Source organism: Eutrigla gurnardus, assembly GCF_963514095.1.
Source record: "Eutrigla gurnardus genome assembly, chromosome: 1".
Lineage (NCBI taxonomy): Eukaryota > Metazoa > Chordata > Actinopteri > Perciformes > Triglidae > Eutrigla > Eutrigla gurnardus.
In genome coordinates this window covers 4081133-4101899 of record NC_139915.1, presented here as the reverse complement: position 1 = coordinate 4101899, position 20767 = coordinate 4081133, and the positions used below count along the sequence as shown (strand labels likewise).

The window sequence follows — 20767 nt, the reverse complement described above, 5'->3', positions numbered from 1 at the left end:
GTTTGGAAATCAACACAACTCAACCAAGGGTGTCTTTACCTGTCTGCTGTCATTCTCTCGACAGCCTTGTAGTTTGATGAGGGAGCCGGCGGTTCTGTCCACCACAGTCAGACACAAGTCCATGTGTTTGACGGACTTATCCTTCGTCAGAGCCCACTCCTTTACCGGAACAGGTACATGGAAAACATTTGTAAGGCACTTCTGCATCCTGGGGTTAGGGATGTTTGGAGCAAGCAATGATGCAAGTATTCATACATACAGATACATAATACACATGTTGAGGCACTGCACATTAAGGGTCATAAGAGTCAATCAAGCAAGGATAGCTGAATACTTGACATCACTTTTTAAATCCTCTTTCTTACTTTCTTATGGTGAGCAAAGTCTGATAAACAGTGGCATTAAATTGGACTCAAAGTATCAATACTGATCCTAATCCTGATCCATAATCCAGATTGGTTGATGCAGTACGCCTCAGATGTAAGAGAAGCTCGTTACGCCAACACACGATAACGAACACCATCGTTGTATGACAGTTTTCCCTGTGCTGATTTAACAAACCGTAATAGATAATAGTGGTGGGGCTGAGTGACTTTAATTCACTATATCTTTGTTATATCATACTCTACAGTATAACTGACACATACAGGAAGAATTATTAGTGCACGTCAAGACGTTCCCCCTCAAAGCACGTTGCCCAGAGAGCTCTATTATCATTCCCATGTCTGATTAAATAGAGCGTCTGCTCAATTTCAAGTTAGATTTGAGGCCGTTAAATTGGGTTTTTACAATATTGCAGAAGAAGTGATGGAGCTAAACCACAGTGTGAATCAATGGCTGTTAAATCCAGTTTTCCCATTAAGACCAGTACGCCTGTCTATCTATTAGGAAGGAACTGTTTGAGAAACACAATGAATACTACTTGTATGGATATTCTCTATGATAGTCGAGACTACATATAGACTATCGACTGTAAAGATATCCAACGTGATGATACTTCCGTCTCCTTTTAGTAACTACTCTTCAAACTGTGTGCAGCATTCAACCTTACCCCCGGTGCTCTCACCAGCAGTGCCACCACATGCCACCAAGCAAAGGATTAGACAAGCTGACCTGTGTGTGTGGTCGTGACGCTACCTGGTTTCCCCCGGCGTTATGGCATTCGTAGACACCCACCACCCCGTCGGCAAAATGACCCAGGGTGTCCAAACAGTTTCCTCCCTGCTGCAAGGCTCCGAACGCTATGTCCTGGTGGTCGGGGACTCTGGACACACACAAAAAACACCGTGTTGTTGAAAGAAAATACTGGATCAAATGTGTAAAGAAATGATGGCAGGCTTTATCGTTTTTTTTTTACAGTAAATTGTGGAAAGTAACACTAAAGGAGGACAAAAAGTAGGGAGAGCTAGAGAGAAAAATGGTTGTTTTATTTATATCACCATTTTATTCAGACTCATATGATGACTTATTACATCTTAAGTTCCATTACATTTACACATTATTAATCTTACTCAGTTTATTAAAAAATTGCAAGCCTGCCAAAAATGTAATAATGTCCCCGAGTCATAATTGCTAGTACAGGTTAGTCATTAGTGTCACCACATTCATTTGCAAGTCTTATTAAAGCATTAGATCCCAGCCATACCGATACTCCTGGCAAAGCTCTGGTCCTTTGCAAACCTCCGTCTCTTTTCATAATATGATATATATCGTGTTGTAACATTCAATCCTATCATACGTCATAAAAGGCTCTTTCTTACCGCAGTTCAGGGTAGACATTCTCCAGGTACCATTTAAATGGCTTGCATCCTAATCTCTTCTTCATCTCCAAACGACTCTGGATACTGAGAGAGAGAGAGAGAAACTCAAATACTGATTGAATTATAGCCACCCTAGCTTTAATGGCAGATACTGGAGGCCTGGAGCACGTCTGAGGCTGCATCCTTTGGGGGGAAACTAACTGATTCGGTCGGCACTGGGGGGGAGAGGCCAAGACAACAAGGTCAAGTAACGACTAGCTGCATGTGAGAGTTGGGATTGGATGTACTTATTGCTCTGAGAAAAGTGGAAAAAGGGTGAACAAGCAGACAGCAGCAGTCAGCTTGTATACAGATCAAGTGAAATAAAGTAGAAAACAAAGACTGGATCCATACAGTTCTTCCTCTTTAGCAATGCAGTGCATGTCCATCATATTACGGTAATTTGCTTTGATGTAACACTAACATGGCAGTTTTTTGACTTCTGCCCTCTTGTAAGCCACATTAACTGCCTCGTGTCACCGCAATGAAACGGCCCTTTTACAGCCGACATCCTGCTAATTGGCAATCCAATTAATACGGACATGGCTGCTTCTGTAATTTCATGATCAAGCTGCGTTACGCTGTCTCACACGTCACAGTACTCACTTTCCGTAGGGGACGTTTCTCGCCGACGGGACAGCGGCGTAGTAGAAGTTTTTATACTCGTCCATCCACACCTCTGCCGCTCGCCTCGTGTTCCTGAGAGAGATGTGAGGAGAAACATTAGGGAAGGGCGACGGACAAAATGAGACACGAAGCCGAAAGAAGGTGAGGACCATTAAGGTTGGAGGAGGTGATTCAAACAAAGAGAGACCCATTTAAGATAATGGGATTTGGCTGACATTTTTTTTGATAGTTTAAAACGGTTCTGTGAGACTGTGTGTCGGCTGGAGTAAGAATAATACACAACTTGATTATATATTCCTTCTAGAACAGTGGATTTCTGAATTTCTACCAACGACACCTTCATATTTCATATTGTAGCTGCACTGTTTTATATACCAGGGGTCTGTCTCATGAAGTAGGATAACTGAGTTGGCATAACTAGGTAAAATTCAAAAGTCCATTCCCCATATGAGGGAGGATATTCAATCGGCACGGTGAGCAGCCATATCTGATAAATCAATACAGTAAAATTAATCAGCATCCATTTGGATTTTTGGTATTTGGATACCATTTTTTTTTATGGGTTAATTAACTGAACATCTTCAGGTTTTGGACAAAACAAGACATCCGAAGACTGAAAAATTGTGACTGACATTTTCTGACAGATTTTATACCAAATGATTCTTCATGAAAAGAATCTTCAGAGAATTGTCTTAATATTTATTAAAAGTGCTTCATGAGACAACATCTGAAGAAGCTGTGACTGCAAAGTGATGGAAGGTATAATGATATGTCAAATACATGTTCCTGAACCTGAACGCCTGAAGCATTAACTGTGGTGACACACGTTTGGGGAAAACTACCTTCATTGCTTTATTCTGTGACACTAGAAAAATAACTGACTACAGTATATTCTATAGAAAAGGCTCATTTTCAGGGTGGAATGATACGGCAACACATCTTTGAAACAAACAGTTTTGCCTTAATAAATGTCCAGAAATGTCCAACACACACCCACTGAACTAAACACTGGCAATCTTAAAATCAGTGAACTCAAAATTCAGATGGCGGAGTTGGCACCAAATACTCATATAGTAGTATATACTGTTATAGCCTCGCCTTTAGCAGAAATCTCTCTCTGTTCCACCGTCACCCCGGCAACATGCTGTAGACAGTGTTCCCCTAGGGAACTTTATTATGGGCTTTAGATGAGATTTTCTTCATATTGATTTTAAGTTGGTCCCTTCTGCACATAAACATACGTAACACGGATATTTGGGATATGCAGAACCATTATAAAGCCACCCAGGCAGCCAAAACATGCTCCCCAGGGTGACTGCCAGCAGACATAGGGAGGGTGGCTGGGGCTTCAGTCTGGAAAGAAGCCTCAAAGAACAGGTGAAGCTGCTCTGCATGGTGAGTCCCCGTTGTTGAAGCTGATACACAAGAGCACCACTGCACCCATCAATTAATAAATTCGATTTTGGAAATGTTTGAAAGGGTTATGCAACGCGTCTAAGCTGAACTGAGCAGAGTCGCATCAGCAGCCGGCAAGTAAAAATAAGCTTGTAAACCGTATGATCTAATGTCAAAGCCCGTACATATCCACTGGAATCTTCTCTTTTTGGAGTCCATTCACAATTTAGAAGAATCACCCCAGTTTATCATCTTAAACATGAAACATTTAGACATTTTCATCTGCAGCCGACATCAAAAATATAACTCAGGGGTGAATATTTTAGACACGCCAACTCAAGACAGGTATGAGCTCGTTCCAAAGATCCTCCACATTCTCTTCTTTCCTTGTTCGTTGCACGTCATTATGTGTAACCACAGAGACCACAGCCACCTTCAGTCCCCGTTATCTCTTTGTTGAAGCTGTTACTCGGAGAGCCATGAGGGCATGTTGGGCTCGTTACATGTGGTTGGAGACCGTTTCAAAGCGGAGATCCATATCTCTCCATGTATCATGTTTCCCCTTATTGATGCTCACGGCTTACGTTGTCACATTTATCAAAGGGCAACGAAAACAGATCGTTTTTATTTATCTAAATCTTCCCAATGTTCCTGCCAACACTGGTTCAATTCTATCTTCCAGTGTTCACAACAGAACATGATACATGTGACTAGAGCAGAAATAATTTGGTTATAAAGAGAAGTCTAGTCAGTGCTCTATGGCAGGAACTAATCATAGAAATATGAAATAATAGAAATAATGATTTCCAGCTGATGACGCCACCCCACCCTCGGGTTCCCCCTCAGGTAGATGCTGTCAGCTGTTCTTTGCACTATTAGTGTGTATGAGTGTTACCTTGCAAACACAGTCCCACTGCCCCCTGGGAAGGTGTACGGATGTTGCTTTCTGAAGACGTGGCCCACTCTGCTACAGGGGATGATCTCCAGACTGCCAGCACACTGCCACACTCGAAACGAGATCTCTGAAACACACACACACACACACACACACACACACACGTCAAAAAACACTGGTTTCAACCAACTGTTTCTATGAAGATATCACAGTTGATTATTATGAGCAGTCTGGAAGAAGTCTTGTTAACTCAGAGTGTCTGCACCTCTTTAATGTGTTTCCAGTGTGCTGATAATGTCAGGTTCCCTCCCTAACATCCTCTGTGTTTGAATGCATGTTTACACCAGTAACTCAATTCACAGTAGTAGCATGGATCATTCTGTTTATTCGTGACTATTTTCCAACTGGACTCAGACAAAAGCAACAGATGTTATTATCTCATTGTGCTGTTTGCATCTCTATTGTGTGCACTTTGGTTAGTATCACATTGATGTAGTCTGGAAGACTCTTAAATCCAGATACAATGACCAAATCACACAAGAACTTTCTGGTCTTCATCATGTTCTTGAGTGCAGATTTTCAAAGTGAGCAGAAATAATAAAAGAAAAATCTAAGCCAAAAGCAAGAAATTACAAATGTGTGCTTGATTCAAACTTAAAAGGAATAGTTTGACATGTTCAGATGCTGTATGTTAAATATGCAGCATGAAGACGTAAACAGAGAGAAGCAGCTAGCTGGACTCTGTCCAAAGGTAACAGCATCCAGCGACCAGCCTATACCCAAGAAATAGTCCACAACTAGGGGTGTCAATCTTTGGCTTCACAGCGATTCGATTCGATTAACGATACAGTAGTTGGCGATTCGATTCAATGATGATTTTATTTGTTGTAACGATTCGATTCGATTCGATTCGTAACTTGTAACCAAAATTCTATATCCATGAAATAAACATGCAATAATGCGAGTGAGACTATTTGTATTCTTCTGAAAGGTGAAAAATAACATATTTATTCTAGAAAAAAGTAGTCCTGCATAATATTTTATGCTGAATACAAAAATGTAATTAAAATACGCTCGGTTATTTTGAACATTATTCAGTAGACTACATGCTGGCAGGGGAGAGAGTGTCTTAAACGTATTAAAACATTAATCATAAGTAAGAATCACCATTCATCCGATTAAATGCATTTATATCGATTATTGGTGAAGCCAAAACGATTCATTCTATTTATTTATTGTAGCAGATCGATTTAGTAGAATCTATAGGACTGACACCTCTATCCACAACATAAGCCCATTTGTTATTTTTACATTGTAGTTTCTGTTCCGGTTAAACAAACGAGATGTTGATAAGTGAGCGTAAAAACTGCCGTTAGACATGTTTTGTATCTGTGGGACAAAGACAACATGGCCGTTTCCCTCGTTTCCAGTCCTGTGCTGCCTTCGGCTTCATATTACAGACTCAACATCTCTGGTAGCATGCTTCCCATCCAACTCTGCCAAGAAAGTTAATGACTACATTTCCCAAAATGTCACACCACCAAAGGGTAAAAACCCTTTGACATCTGTCACCTCTCTAGAGGCTGCTAGTGAGGGAATGACAACGCATCGCAGCAGCAAGTGTATGGAGCGTAAAAGCTGACAGTACTTTTAGTTTATTTGCTCTACCTGCCACTTTGCTTTCCACTCATAATTCCCCTCTAACTCTTTTTTGTTGTTTCTTTCACTCCTCTATATTTTAGTCATCTGACATCCATTATGGTGTCACTTTCATCTCCGAAGCGCCGTCGTCTGCCGACTTTGACTCCGGTGACTTCATGCTCCGTTGCGACTCATCGGAAATTTGCATTTGCACTTAAGTAGCACTCACCGAGGTTTTCGCCTCCCCACACATCCATCATCATGTCATATTTTCCCAGCAGCTCAAAGTAATCCTTATCCATGACAAATAGACCTCCTGCTATCATTGGAGTCCTGCGGGGGCAGAGAGAGAGAGAGAGAGAGAGAGAGGAAGGAGAGGGCAGGTGGTTGGTGAGATGACTAGTTGGTGGAAACTGGTAAACAGAAGGAAGTCTGTGACCACTCCAGTGTGAATGTCCTACTTTATGGGGGCGATGGGGTTGCCTTGTCTGGCTCGTCTCTGCTCCAGAGTCATGTAGTCCCATTTAAACACCAAATTCCAGTCAAAACCTACCAATAACACACACACACACACACACACACATATTCATGTGTCAGCACAAACAGAACAAGCCCTAAACATGCAAACTGCTCGTTCATGTGCACCGTACCTCCTTTCAGGTCGGCCGAGGCTCCTACGTACTGGAAGTTGTCCATGTTGATGACATCAATGATAGGAGAAACTACTCTGCTCTTGTCCTGAGAGTGAAGGACGGAGAGTAAACTCAGAATGGGAACAACAGGAAACACAGCTCATTAATAAATATCAAAATTGAACCGCGTTTTGTTTAGAGCAAACGTAAATATTCCCCCTGGACACCAATGATGCGCAACGTTTAGATCACGTTCTATATTTAGTTTCATCGCTGCGTTTATGAAGCAGAGCCGACAGCATCTCTCACTTCGCTATATTAAGTCACTCCCACTGAGCCCCATCTCAGTTTAGAGAAGGGATTGCTCAAGCGGCCAGAACGACGACAACAACAGGCCTCCAGGTGCTGAGTGAGGTCATGAGGTCGCACCCACACAGGCTGCATTTCTGCTCTCTGTTTTCTATTGAGTGACTAATTATTTAGAAGTGCAACCAAATCAAAGAAAAGGAAAGACAATTAGGCTCGAGGTGTTTTTCAACGAGGGAACGACAAAACACCCCGTTTGTGAGGATCAGAGGCATAATCAGGATGAATATTTAAAGATCACTTCCCATTGAGATTACATTTAATCAAGGACCCAAGTCATTAGTGAAAGACTTCACTTCAATTATAAGCACACTGTTAATCTGTAATGGACTTTCTTATGTTCAAGGAGTTTCCTTTTACAGCTTGCTGTGGTTAGAAAAGCAGGAAACGTAAACCAGGTCCGTCTTTTTGAATCAAATAAACCTGATTATTAAGCTCTTTCCCAAAGTAAAGTTTAACACCACATTAGTTTTTATCCACCGTTATGTCTCACACTTTTTTTTATTTTAATAGGAGTAATGATATTTTAACCATCCCAGATAAGAAACATTTGAATATTTGAGTTGAAAATGTGCTTTTATTCTGACGGGGTGCAAACATTCCTGTGTTATTGAAGTCATGCGCTCCGTATTTTTCCACATAGTTAACAAGACACTGATTGACCGACTTCCAGCTCCAGGGAAGCTGCTTGGTAGCTGACCCCTGACCTCTCTGTGAATGAAGGAAAGAGCTATTTCCTCTACAAATATGAACTAAATAAGCCCCATTATGAAGCAATGTTGAGCACCGTTAAAACACAGTGACTCTTCAGGAGCGTTTCACCTGGAAACCTTTCCATTTTATAGGAAATTATGTTTTTTTTAAGAGAGAGTGGAGAGCTGTGCTCTTTAAACTTTGAGCCACACTGATCTTTAAGTGTGCCTCTTAAAAAGAGTTCATTGTTTTCAACCAGCAGCCTATTTTCACATGTTTTTGTGTCTTAGTGCCTAAATAGGATCCAAAGCTTCTCTTTAACATCACAACATATAAAACATCTAAAGTCCTTTCAGTTTTTTGGGGGGTTTTTTGGAGTTAATATAATATAATGCGATAATATACTTTACTGATGTAAAAAAGTGTGTGTGTGTGTGTGTACCTCAGCCACCCTCTCCAGCAGCGGCTCCAGCCAGTGGTCGTTACATTCACAGTGAGAGTCCAAGAAGGTGAGGACGGGCGCCGTGGCGGCGTCTGCACCACGGACCCTCGAACGCATCAGTCCTGAGGGGAAATTCGGTTACAAAAACCACATTTAGAAAGATTTCACCCCCAGGACAAGATGGCACTTAGAGGGGTTTTTTCCCAATAATAAATGTTTTTCTTCTGTTCTACTAGTTACCTTCTCTGCGGTCGTTTCTCAACACACGCACTTTTTCAATCTTCCCCAGCAGAGCTCCGTCCTCGGCTAGAAACGCACACAAAGCATGCATTTACTCACTGATCTCATGTGGTTTGTTTGTTCGTACGACGTGTTGGCATGAATAACTCACGGTTGTCACTGTAGTCGTCCACCAGAATGATCTCTTTCACCAAGTGAGACGGACTTTTCTTCAGGACACTTAACAGACGAGGAGAGGACGTTTAGGAAGATAAAACGGGTTTAAAAAGAATCAAAATAGAATAAAGGTTCTTTGAAGTGGACAGCTCACACACCATTCACCTACCTGACCACAGTCCGCAGCAGAGCAGAGCGAGCTTCGTTGTGGAAGGTGATGACGACGCTGGAGGCCGGCAGGTCTACCTTCCATTGTTTGTGTCTGCAACTACACACACACACACACACAAGAAACCATCACAATGAGGGATAAAAGACACAAGAGGTATGCATGCCCACATGCATACCAATGCACACAAACACTCCTACGCACACGAGCGCACAGCCGAATGTGTGAGCAAAGCTGCGAGCTGGAACCGCTCCCGAAAAACAGATTCTGGATATATGAATACAATAAATAGGACTCGGTCCAAAAACCACACGCAGATACAGTAATGCTCTGCTGGAGCCGGGATTGACGGTGGGTTTTATGGTCCACAGGGCAAAAATCCCATGGGATTCTGTGTGTGTGTGTGTGTGTGTGTGTGTGTGTGTGTGTGTGTGTGTGTGTGTGTGTGTGTGTGTGTGTGTGTGTGTGTGCGTGTGTGTGTGTGTGTGTGTGTCCTGCCTCGACTTAAAAGTGAGGAACATAAGTGAGAGGAGGCTACAGAAGAAAGAAGCCATGGGGAGGATGAATAAACCCTGTTGTAAAGCTCTGCACACGCTATATATACACATCACAGAGAGTGTAGAAATAATCCACAATCTTGTTTCGAGAAATTAACCTTCACCTATAATTTAAAAGACTTACTGCCGGCAGAGAGGGTTGGCCTTAGGGGCTTAAACACATAACAGATGTACAGTGTGTGCCGTTCATGAGTACACCACATATCAAATGTACATGCTGACGTCTGCATGGCGTATGTGGTGCTCAGAAACCTACAAGTACGAAGGAGCCTAGACCTGAAAGAAAAACCTTCACGTTCACTGCTACCGGGCAAACAACACAGCGCCATCGGATCAATCCCAGGCACATCCTTGCTCTTTTGATAAAGGGTTAACGGCTATAAGCTCTAGTCTAAGTTGGGTCGATACATCAGTGAGGCCAGATCGCTGCCTTTATATAAAGTATTGCACATCTAGACGGATACGGCAGGATTTAGGGTTGTGTTGATTAAACGATGGTCATCGCCAATGGCTGATGGCTTGATCAAGACGACGTTTGGCTCACTTTCCCTTTTATGTGTACAATTATTATCGATACATTCATAAGAAACAGAAACATTGTGCGCCCTGATGACAAATCCGTTCACTTCGGAGTTTGACGGAAACTCATGCCGTCTCCTTTTTTCTAAAAAACTAAACTGCAGTGAATTTACTTTCATTTTTAAATTAGGCGATATAATTTATTGTTTGTTTAAATAGGCAATTTTAGTGTTATTTTTGGTAAAGGATGTAGTTTTTGGTTGTTTTTTTTAACTTGTTTTTGAGTGTTGTTTGTTTCTTTAAAGACAGTAAAAATAACATTACATTTTTCCATGATCTCCCTTGGGAGCAGGCTACGGCACAGCCCATTACAGACGACATGCTCCTCTTAGAACGGGTTCGGTGTGTTTTGGAGCGTCGTGTGTGGCGAGTCAACCAGTTCACAGCCTGACCAACACACCAAATTCACTTTGGCACTTTCCACCTGCTTTGTTTGGAGAGTTTCCACTTTCCATTTGAAAATCGCTTGAAAAAAAACAAACAGGTTTGGCGTAAGACTCAAAAATTAGACGTCTTTTGTCCTCACGGTCTGGTCAAGGATTCATTTTTAAATAATTCATTCTTAAAGCGACCCACAGCTGCTGTGTTTAATCTACCATGACGGCATTACAGTCATTTCCCCAGAATGTACGTCAACATATTTATGCTTTATTAAAAAATGTGTTTAAACGTTTCTAACTGAAATAGCGTCATGGTTTAGAATAGGAGGTCTTTTTATTTTACCATAATTAGGGAGGCAACAATTACATTAAATTCAATTTTGGAAGACATAACAACTCACTTATTAAACAATACATTCTAATTATTATTATTATTATTATTATTAACATAGTAGATTTTGCGCCCTGATTTATTTTTGTCCCTTCATCCATTCAACAAACAGCACAATTACCAGCCATTACCAGAGGTTTGTGTTATGAATGGAGCCGTGCGTGACCGCTTTGTGGCCACTTCCTGGGTTTATCTGATGGACCACAATAAAGGGAGTTTCCAAGAGATCTTCTGAATGCAATTAGTCAAATAAACAGACGGCAAAGGGACAGTACGTACAGACAGGAGCCCTGCATCACACACGAGTTAACAGCAGAGATACGTACTGGTCGTGTCTGGTGTCCGGCACGGCTCGGTCCATGCGGAGTTTGTCACTCTCCACCTGGTTGAACTTGTTCCTGGCGTACGGATCCTGACCCGGTCGGACCACAGTGGCTCCGACATACAGATCCTGGTCATAATCCTGCCAGCGCACCTTACCTGGACACACACACACACACACACGGGCAAAGAACACACATCAGAGTCGGAAAGACAAACCATTTCAGGGTTTAGCTTCGTTTGTTGGGGTTTATCTGTCATGGGAAGGCTCACAAATTACAGATATTGCTAAAATAGATAAAAAACAGACTCCATTAGCACTACAAAGTATTTTGGAAAACATATTATAATAGCATGTTTTTGACCCTAAAGTTGTCAGATTACAATATTTACACGTTTGGTTAAATAACTTCAGATTTCTTATTTATGTTTCAGCTTTCGGATAAACGCCATAAACCACTTTCTAGGTCCATAAAAAAAAAACACATTCTCAATGAAATACAAGGCACATCCAAAAATAAAAGCTGCCACCAAACGCGAAGCTAAAACCTTCACGGGGGCTGAAAACGTGTCTCAGGAATGAATGGGATTATACATCTGTGGGAATAGGAAATGTAGGCAGCAGCCTGGCTGATGCAAGAATCCTTCACGACCGACGGGAAGAAACGTCGCCCGCTTCAAGCCGCTGCTCGACAACGCAGCAACATGGGAGGACTGAGGGGAGCCGACATGAGATTTATGCTGCTATATGCAGAGCAGAATGCAGAAGGCAGGGAAAACACAAAAGAGCATTGTTGTGCACTGCAGTCAGAAAAGAAAGTCCAACTGAATTTAGTTATTTTCTGCATCATAAATATACGTTTGGAACCCATTATGAAACACACACACACACACACACACGGAGCATGCTGTGTCTGTCCGACCAGATTACGGAGATCAGTGCCGCCAAACAGAGAAAGTTGTCATGTTTAATTTCACAGTTTATCACCGACTACTGAGACACAGACACACACACAGGAATAATAATGCGACTAATTAGCCGGGGTGCAGCTGCTATGCTAATGACTTGTGTTAAGCATATGGCAGAGTGAGATTACGCTATCTCTCTGCCTGGACGAGGGTGTGTGCGTGACAATCAGAGACAGACAGACAAACAGACAGAGAGAAACAGAGTTGGGCGAGGAGGATAGCGTGTGTGTGTGTGTGTGTGTGTGTGTGTGTGTGTGTGTGTCGGCCCTGACATCATATCAGTGTGTCTGGCATGCTAATCAGCTGAAGCTTGCACTGATCCGCCGGCGACTGTACGACGGCGCCTCTGAGAGTCTGCTGTACGTGTCAGAGCGTGCGACGTCCCCCGCCGATATCAATGTTTAGTGGCAGCGAGCGATTAATGATTTTAAACATCAGTGACATTAATGTTTAGACTTCTCACTTTGCGGGTGTTTAGCTCAGACACTCGTCTCTTTCAGTCCTCCCCCCGTCTTTGTTGGCTGCATCGCTCAATACACGTTAAACTGTCTCACCGCCATTACTTATTCAGCTGTCACTTTTCCCAATACCGTCTCTAGCAGGTCATTCTGGCTGGTACTCCCACCGAGACCCAGATGGTGGTTTGTGAACTGGTTTGTACCGGTGGAAAGGTGCGGTCTGTTGGTCTGAACAGTTTTTAATCCCCCTGCCTCTCGTCACCCAGCGGTTTCCGCCCACGGCTGCTGACCGCTTGTTTTTATTTGTGTAACTTTACTTGCTGGAAATCCCTCGACACCGTCTCGTTTCCAACCGATGGTTACTGGCAAGCGAGACTCAGCCTCGACCCGAACCGAACCACGAACAGCTCAGAGAACACCGGCGCTTGATGTGCACAAACACACACACAAACACACACACAAACACACACACAAACACACACACACGTCTTGTTTGATTCACTTCCTGAAAACTGTCCAAATGAAACCTGAAACGCCCAGCATCACTGGTGGATCCGTCACTTGTAACCACAGGCAACAGTGATGTCACGGGGTCCTGGAGTCCTCTACATGTCTCCCTGTGATAGACTGGTTACCTGTCTGTCTCTACATGTCAGCCCTGTGATAGACTGGTTACCTGTCTGTCTCTACATGTCTCCCTGTGATAGACTGGTTACCTGTCTGTCTCTACATGTCTCCCTGTGATAGACTGGTTACCTGTCTGTCTCTACATGTCAGCCCTGTGATAGACTGGTTACCTGTCTGTCTCTACATGTCAGCCCTGTGATAGACTGGTTACCTGTCTGTCTCTACATGTCAGCCCTGTGATAGACTGGTTACCTGTCTGTCTCTACATGTCAGCCCTGTGATAGACTGGTTACCTGTCTGTCTCTACATGTCAGCCCTGTGATAGACTGGTTACCTGTCTGTCTCTACATGTCTCCCTGTGATAGACTGGTTACCTGTCTGTCTCTACATGTCAGCCCTGTGATAGACTGGTTACCTGTCTGTCTCTACATGTCAGCCTGTGATAGACTGGCGACCTGTCTGTCTCTACATGTCTCCCTGTGATAGACTGGTTACCTGTCTGTCTCTAGATGTCAGCCCTGTGATAGACTGGTTACCTGTCTGTCTCTAGATGTCTCCCTGTGATAGACTGGTTACCTGTCTGTCTCTACATGTCTCCCTGATAGACTGGTTACCTGTCTGTCTCTACATGTCAGCCCTGTGATAGACTGGTTACCTGTCTATCTCTACATGTCTCCCTGTGATAGACTGGTTACCTGTCTGTCTCTACATGTCGGCCCTGTGATAGACTGGTTACCTGTCTGTCTCTACATGTCAGCCCTGTGATAGACTGGTTACCTGTCTGTCTCTACATGTCTCCCTGTGATAGACTGGTTACCTGTCTGTCTCTACATGTCTCCCTGTGATAGACTGGTTACCTGTCTGTCTCTACATGTCAGCCCTGTGATAGACTGGTTACCTGTCTGTCTCTACATGTCTCCCTGTGATAGACCGGTTACCTGTCTATCTCTACATGTCTCCCTGTGATAGACTGGTTACCTGTCTGTCTCTACATGTCTCCCTGTGATAGACTGGTTACCTGTCTGTCTCTACATGTCAGCCCTGTGATAGACTGGTTACCTGTCTGTCTCTACATGTCTCCCTGTGATAGACTGGTTACCTGTCTGTCTCTACATGTCGGCCCTGTGATAGACTGGTTACCTGTCTGTCTCTACATGTCTCCCTGTGATAGACTGGTTACCTGTCTGTCTCTACATGTCTCCCTGTGATAGACTGGTTACCTGTCTGTCTCTACATGTCAGCCCTGTGATAGACTGGTTACCTGTCTGTCTCTACATGTCTCCCTGTGATAGACTGGTTACCTGTCTGTCTCTACATGTCTCCCTGATAGACTGGTTACCTGTCTGTCTCTACATGTCAGCCCTGTGATAGACTGGTTACCTGTCTATCTCTACATGTCTCCCTGTGATAGACTGGTTACCTGTCTGTCTCTACATGTCGGCCCTGTGATAGACTGGTTACCTGTCTGTCTCTACATGTCAGCCCTGTGATAGACTGGTTACATGTCTGTCTCTACATGTCTCCCTGTGATAGACTGGTTACCTGTCTGTCTCTACATGTCAGCCCTGTGATAGACTGGTTACCTGTCTGTCTCTAAATGTCGGCCCTGTGATAGACTGGTTACCTGTCTGTCTCTACATGTCTCCCTGCGATAGACTGGCGACCTGTCTGTCTCTACATGTCTCCCTGCGATAGACTGGCGACCTGTCCAGGTGAACACCGCCCAATGTCAGCTGGGATCGGCTCCATGACCCTGAATACAGGACAAGCGGTTGATGACGGATGGATGGACTTTTTTTGCATGAATTGTTTTAAGCAGGGCATGAAGTACCAGAAATCGGAGACATGCAAATATTCTGGTTTGTTTAAATTTGAAAGAGCCGGGATGCCCTTCTGAACAGTCTGAGGTCTCACTCCTTCACGATCCTTGCCACCACTTTCCTTCATGACTTCATCATCCATATTTTTTGTCCTCTCCCAGTCTCCCCCTTCTCTTTTTTTTCCTTTCGCCACTTTCCACTTTTCGTCTCCTTCTGCAGAAACAATGAGATACTGAACTCTCTCCAGACCCTGAGTTCTGGTCTACTATCCTGAATATCACAAAAATATATATTATAGCTTAGGATGTTTTGTTTTAATTAGCTACTTCCCTTCAAACACCCAAATAAATATCATTAGAAAGAGTATTTATCCATTCCCATCAATGACATCATCCTGTAGGCATGTAGTGCATGATGGGTACCTGGTGGCAGAGTCTCCAAGCTGTGAGTCTTGTCGTCAGACATGTGAGCTTTGCTCCTACTGGACGAGTCACTGGAGCCCCAATCATCCTGAAACAAACAAAGCACAGAGATTAGCATGGATACACACCGTTTAATCCAATTCAAATCAACAGGAGAGCAGCTGAGAAAGTCTTATCCAAGACACAGGAATGTGGTATTTTTTTAAGGATAACAATTAAGAGCGTTTTGGCTGTAAAATGCACAGTATAGCAGAGATCATCCCACCCACCGTCATTCATTTAATGTAAATATACACATGACTTAAACTCGTCTGACCCTTCTGTTTCTAAGTTTGAAGGAAACCATGATGGAAACTTGCTGCTTCTTTTTAAGATGTGTCCGAGAGGTTTTTCAACATATGGATATTAAAATGGATTTTATAATGCCATACTGACGTTTGAAATCTGCATATCAAATCAAGTGCTTCCTAAACTAACAGGAATGTTGTGGCTGCAGGTCATACTGTATATTACTTGCAAAAAGCACCAATCAAGGTGAAGGAGATCCTCAAGTCTGATTTGAATGCAAATATGTGTAAATTAGCAGGAATACACCACAACATGGAAGTGAAAACAGCACTCTGTTTATTTAAAAGGTGAAAAGTTTTGGGAATAATCGTGTCTTCCTTTGAGTCCATTTAGACAGCAGGACGTCCAGCGCACGTAATTCTATTATCCAAGATTTGAGAAATCGAAGCGGCCAGCGAAGCATTGAATGAATAAGTCAATTCACTTCATTCGATTCACTGATAATACGGTGATTCAGAGGTCTGGCTTGGCCTGCTTAACCCTAAGCAGGCCAAGCCATCCATTCACTCACTCTTTCATCTGTTCATTTTCTCATGTCGTCAAGTCTTCATTCATTCACTCCGGCGGTCCATTGAGAAAACAGCGTTTCACCATTCACACAGATGGAGAGGGCCGAGCCGTCCCTCCCTCCTCGTGTCCATTAATGTTACCAATAAAAGCCACTGGGTCGATACACTGGGAGGCACCGTAATTAGCAGCATTCACTCCCCGTCCAGCCTGTTGCCCTTGACTTCACAAAGCCAGACTCTATTTGTCCTGTAGTTCCTCTTCACCTTCAGTCTCTCAGAAAAATGTTATTGCTCAGATGTCCTACTTTTTCCTAATTGTTTCTAGTAGCAACATAAATGTTTGTGTTTTTTGTGATTTATCATCCCTCTGTGCCTGCCTTTCCATTCTTCTAGTGAGGACAGAGAGCCAAAGCTGCTCTAAAACAGGGGAACGAAATGAGATTCGATTGTGAACCCATGAAATCAATGTCTATATGTCTTCATGCCAACTGGATGTGGGAACAGTCAAATGCCAATGTTCGGCGTGGATAAGAGTAAAACATCAGCATACTGGCTGCAGGAATACAGCTTGATGGGCTCCGAGGGGAAAAACAGGACACGTCTTCGAGTGAAATGAAGCTCGAAATTGGCTTTGGACTTTTTGCTTCGTCGGGCTGTTTTTGTCTTTCTGACATCGTGTCATCGTGAGACAGTAATGTGCGAGAAAAGACCTTCCTGTGTCCCGTGGTCACATGCAACAGACAAGAAACATGCAAAGACAGGTGCACAAATGTATTAGGACCTTTCTTGCATTTGCAAGTGTGTCATAGCAGCAAAGCACATGTGTATCTCATAGCGTTAACGATGGCCCGTGGCGTTGGTTCGGTGCGTCACGTCAGTGAAACCAGAACAGCAGGACGATCGACAACAACACTGGTTCTGTTCCCCTGAAGTATGCCAGTAAGTAAGGCAGCATGCACGACATCAGGACCCCTAAATGGAATTCGGCGTCTCAGTGTCTCAATGTCTCCCATAAAAAGGCCAATAATAGCAACAACTCTGCAACTCCATGTAATTAATGTTATTAGTTACACCTGTGTTTGACAAAAGGTCAGAATGGCGTGCGTTGACAATAGCACATCAGCTAAATGTGAGCGCTGCGTCTTTTTTTGCGTAAAGTCATGATATCATCACATTGTGATAACACGCAAACACGCCCAGCCTGCTGACAGTCCACCAGAAGACTTTTGATAGGTACGATGGTTTGTAAATTGAGAACAGCTGCACGAACCGTTTACAAGACGACCATTTAAATGACGGCAGCCGGCTGAACAACCAGCCAACAGCCTGGTGAATATCAACTAGTTTAATGCTGAGAGTGTTGAGACTGTCAAAATAAAGCGAGGCCTTGCACAGACTGACTGCACAGATGTATAGCATTATATGAATATCTTTTTAAATGTTAACGGGTTCTGTGTAGAGCCTCAAGCCTCTGGTATGCATGTATGAAGAGCTGGTGCTGGGAACAAATCAACCAGTAATTTCCCCTGCTGTGCTTGTAAATGACAAGTATTTATGTGATCACTTTAGTTCTAGGTTTCACTACAAATTCATCATTCAAATTTTAAGCTGAGGAGAATAAAATGACTGGAGGGGAAATAAGAGGGAATAAAAGAGATACTTGGAGATTAGATGGAGAGACAAAAAACAGGAAGTCCCCCCCCCCGTACTTACGGCTATTGCAATCAATCACAGATCATTTAGAGATGATATGATGATGACAACAATGCAGGACCTGTTCTTGTGATTGATCAACAAATGGTTGTTGCTATGAATATGAATTCCCACTGATTGAAACGCCATTTATCAGGGTAGGCAGGTAGAGAGCCGATGTCGGATAGATATTTTTTTATAACTCTCATCAGACGAATGGCTTTGAAAACCTCGTAGTGATAGTGGCCCTAGCCTCTATCTGCCTCTCCTGCAAACACAAACATGATTGATTAAATCTGTGCACACACAGAAAGACAAACAACACAAACTACAAGTTACAGCCAGAGGAATTAGGAACCGAAGAAAGCACCGTGTTTAGAGCGACCTCAACATTCAGGTGTCTGGCAGCATCATTTAGTCTCTGTTCTTCTTATTCTTAACCAACGCTGTTGGATTCAAACCCCCTCAGTGTTTTTGATGTGTAGTGTTTGTACTGACGGATCCATCGGCCGGTCAGTGAAGGAGCAGTACGATATTTTGTGGTAATATGCATTTGTGTTCTTACACAGTGATAGATGAGATGATTGATACAACGTGCAGTAAACAGTTGGTTAGCTTAGCTCTGAACATATGCTTGTTGCCCCCCCCCTGTAAAATCCTTCCCCGTCTGTATCTTTGTCCTCCTTATGTCTCCCTCCAACTTTCTGTATCTCCTTCATCCACTCTTTCACATCTTATTCTATTCTGCTGCATCGCTTTGGCAAGCACGTGCTCGGTGGGCCATCTAAGATGATCTTGGCACACAAATAGGCCAAAAATAAACATCATACACACGTTGAATTTCATAAAAAAGCACACGCAAATACACTCGTGCTCATTCAGAGGACAGTTAAGGCGTCTGTCACAGCGGCGTAAAGCCAGTTTCTGTGCAGCGCTCTGGTCAGTGAGAGAAGACCCAAAGTTAATCACGTCGAAAAGGATAATAAAAGGAGTGTAGGCTATTAAAAAAAACATAAGAAACAACAGAGATGAAACTTGACCTCTGCATTCAACCCGTCCTAAGCATTTAGGAGCACTTTAGTACTGTAAAGCGCCTGGGGAGCAACCTGGGCTTCACTGTCTCACTCAAGGAAACTCATGTGAACAGAAGGAGCCTGAGATCGAACACAACCTTGTGATTAAAAGTCGACCCCCACTGAACCACAGGCACGCCTAAGCGGTAATATTTTAGACTTAATCTGCCTTTTAGGCTTTTCTCCGGCGGTGGTTGGTTTGTCGTTCTGATTTGAGCCACCTGACAACTCTGGTGGGTGTCCGTATCTGTCTCCGTTCTTTGTTTGCTGGTTTATGTAGGGCAGCGTCGAGCATCTTACTGCACACGGTGTGATATTTTTTTATGTCGTGCTGTGGCACGGGTGATGGAGAAAACTAAAAAGGGCCTGTGAGAAAACGCTCCCCGACAAGTCCCGAGCTACAATCTGACAGGTTGCGTGCTGGATGTCAAAGCAGCAGCAGTCAACTACCTCTGAACAGGGAGCACACACTGAGGCTGTCAGAATTCATCTCAATATTCAGATTTCAGTCGATCGTGTCAAAAGAGCCTTCCCGTCACGCTCTCTCCCACTCTGTCTTACATCTTACAGCTGATTGCACTCAACCCATGTCTGGCTCTTCGTGTCGTGACTTCATATGAACTCTGAAGACAAGTGAGAATGTCTCCTCTGAGCATTGCCTAAAAAGATATTTAAATTCCCTTAAAGTGATGGTTCGGAGTAAAATGCACCCTAGGTAATTTATAGAAGCAAATTAGAACCTCAGAAGCATTTTTAGCGATGGTCAACATTGGTCAAGATAGGGCTATCAGCCGAATGGTTAAGTAGTCAGGCAAGTGTTCTTTTAAATAAACTCCAGGTGTAGTTACAAACTTTTAAATGCCTCGTTTTGTGAGTACAGACCCTATGTGTACTACTGCAGACGTTTAGTAACATTCCATGCATTATTAGTGGGGTAATTTACGAGATATACAAGATGTACCATCGCGCCAGCCCAGTACTAAGCCATTCGGCTGATATTCGGCCCTATCTTGACCAATGTTGACCATCGCAAAAAATGCTTCCGAGTGGGTGTTTGGCTGGATGTCATGGTGGAAATGACCTAGAGTGCATTTCACTCTGAACCATCCCTTTAAGTAAAATGACTAAAACACACGGGCTCAAATCATTTAAAAATTAACGAAAACGGAGAAGCCACACGCCAACAATCCACATCATTCATGTATATTTAACATAACAAATAACATATTTTAATGCATTCTGTTACATTTTTATTTCTAAGAGCAATGATCCGCTCTAAGTGAAGGATCTACGCAGGGTGCAAAAGAGCTCCCGTACCTGCTTCTCTGATAATGGGATGGACTTTAAACCCCCACAGATCAGAGCAAGCATGCGTGTGTGTGTGTGTGTGTGTGTGTGTGTGTGTGTGTGTGTGTGTGTGTGTGTGTGTGTGTGTGTGTGTGTGTGTGTGTGTGTGTGTGCTAACATGTGTCAGCTCATATTTGTGCCCGTAGGGTTTTGGGAGTTCACACGCATTAGTGTCAGTCTGGTCACGCATGGGTATCTGTCTGTGTGTTTGATTCGGTG

At 43.3% G+C, this 20767-nt stretch overlaps 1 protein-coding gene across 3 annotated transcripts in view; it reads right to left on the bottom strand.

Moving 5' to 3' along the window:
* Nucleotides 1–20767, bottom strand: part of galnt2 (UDP-N-acetyl-alpha-D-galactosamine:polypeptide N-acetylgalactosaminyltransferase 2) — a 51322-nt gene that overhangs the window by 4536 nt on the left and 26019 nt on the right. Inside the window, exons 2-15 of one of the 3 annotated variants that reach the window (XM_084017243.1) lie at nucleotides 15580–15667; nucleotides 11289–11442; nucleotides 9056–9154; nucleotides 8882–8949; nucleotides 8731–8796; nucleotides 8491–8612; nucleotides 7008–7095; nucleotides 6819–6906; nucleotides 6587–6690; nucleotides 4717–4843; nucleotides 2406–2498; nucleotides 1761–1844; nucleotides 1114–1264; nucleotides 40–159 (exon numbers count right to left, since the gene is read on the bottom strand). In XM_084017243.1, coding sequence (XP_083873369.1) covers nucleotides 40–159; nucleotides 1114–1264; nucleotides 1761–1844; nucleotides 2406–2498; nucleotides 4717–4843; nucleotides 6587–6690; nucleotides 6819–6906; nucleotides 7008–7095; nucleotides 8491–8612; nucleotides 8731–8796; nucleotides 8882–8949; nucleotides 9056–9154; nucleotides 11289–11442; nucleotides 15580–15667 — 1452 coding nt within the window. Of the gene's footprint in view, nucleotides 1–39; nucleotides 160–1113; nucleotides 1265–1760; nucleotides 1845–2405; nucleotides 2499–4716; nucleotides 4844–6586; nucleotides 6691–6818; nucleotides 6907–7007; nucleotides 7096–8490; nucleotides 8613–8730; nucleotides 8797–8881; nucleotides 8950–9044; nucleotides 9155–11288; nucleotides 11443–15579; nucleotides 15668–20767 lie in introns of those variants that run through there. The other 2 variants (XM_084017244.1, XM_084017245.1) reach the window with 2 other exon arrangements.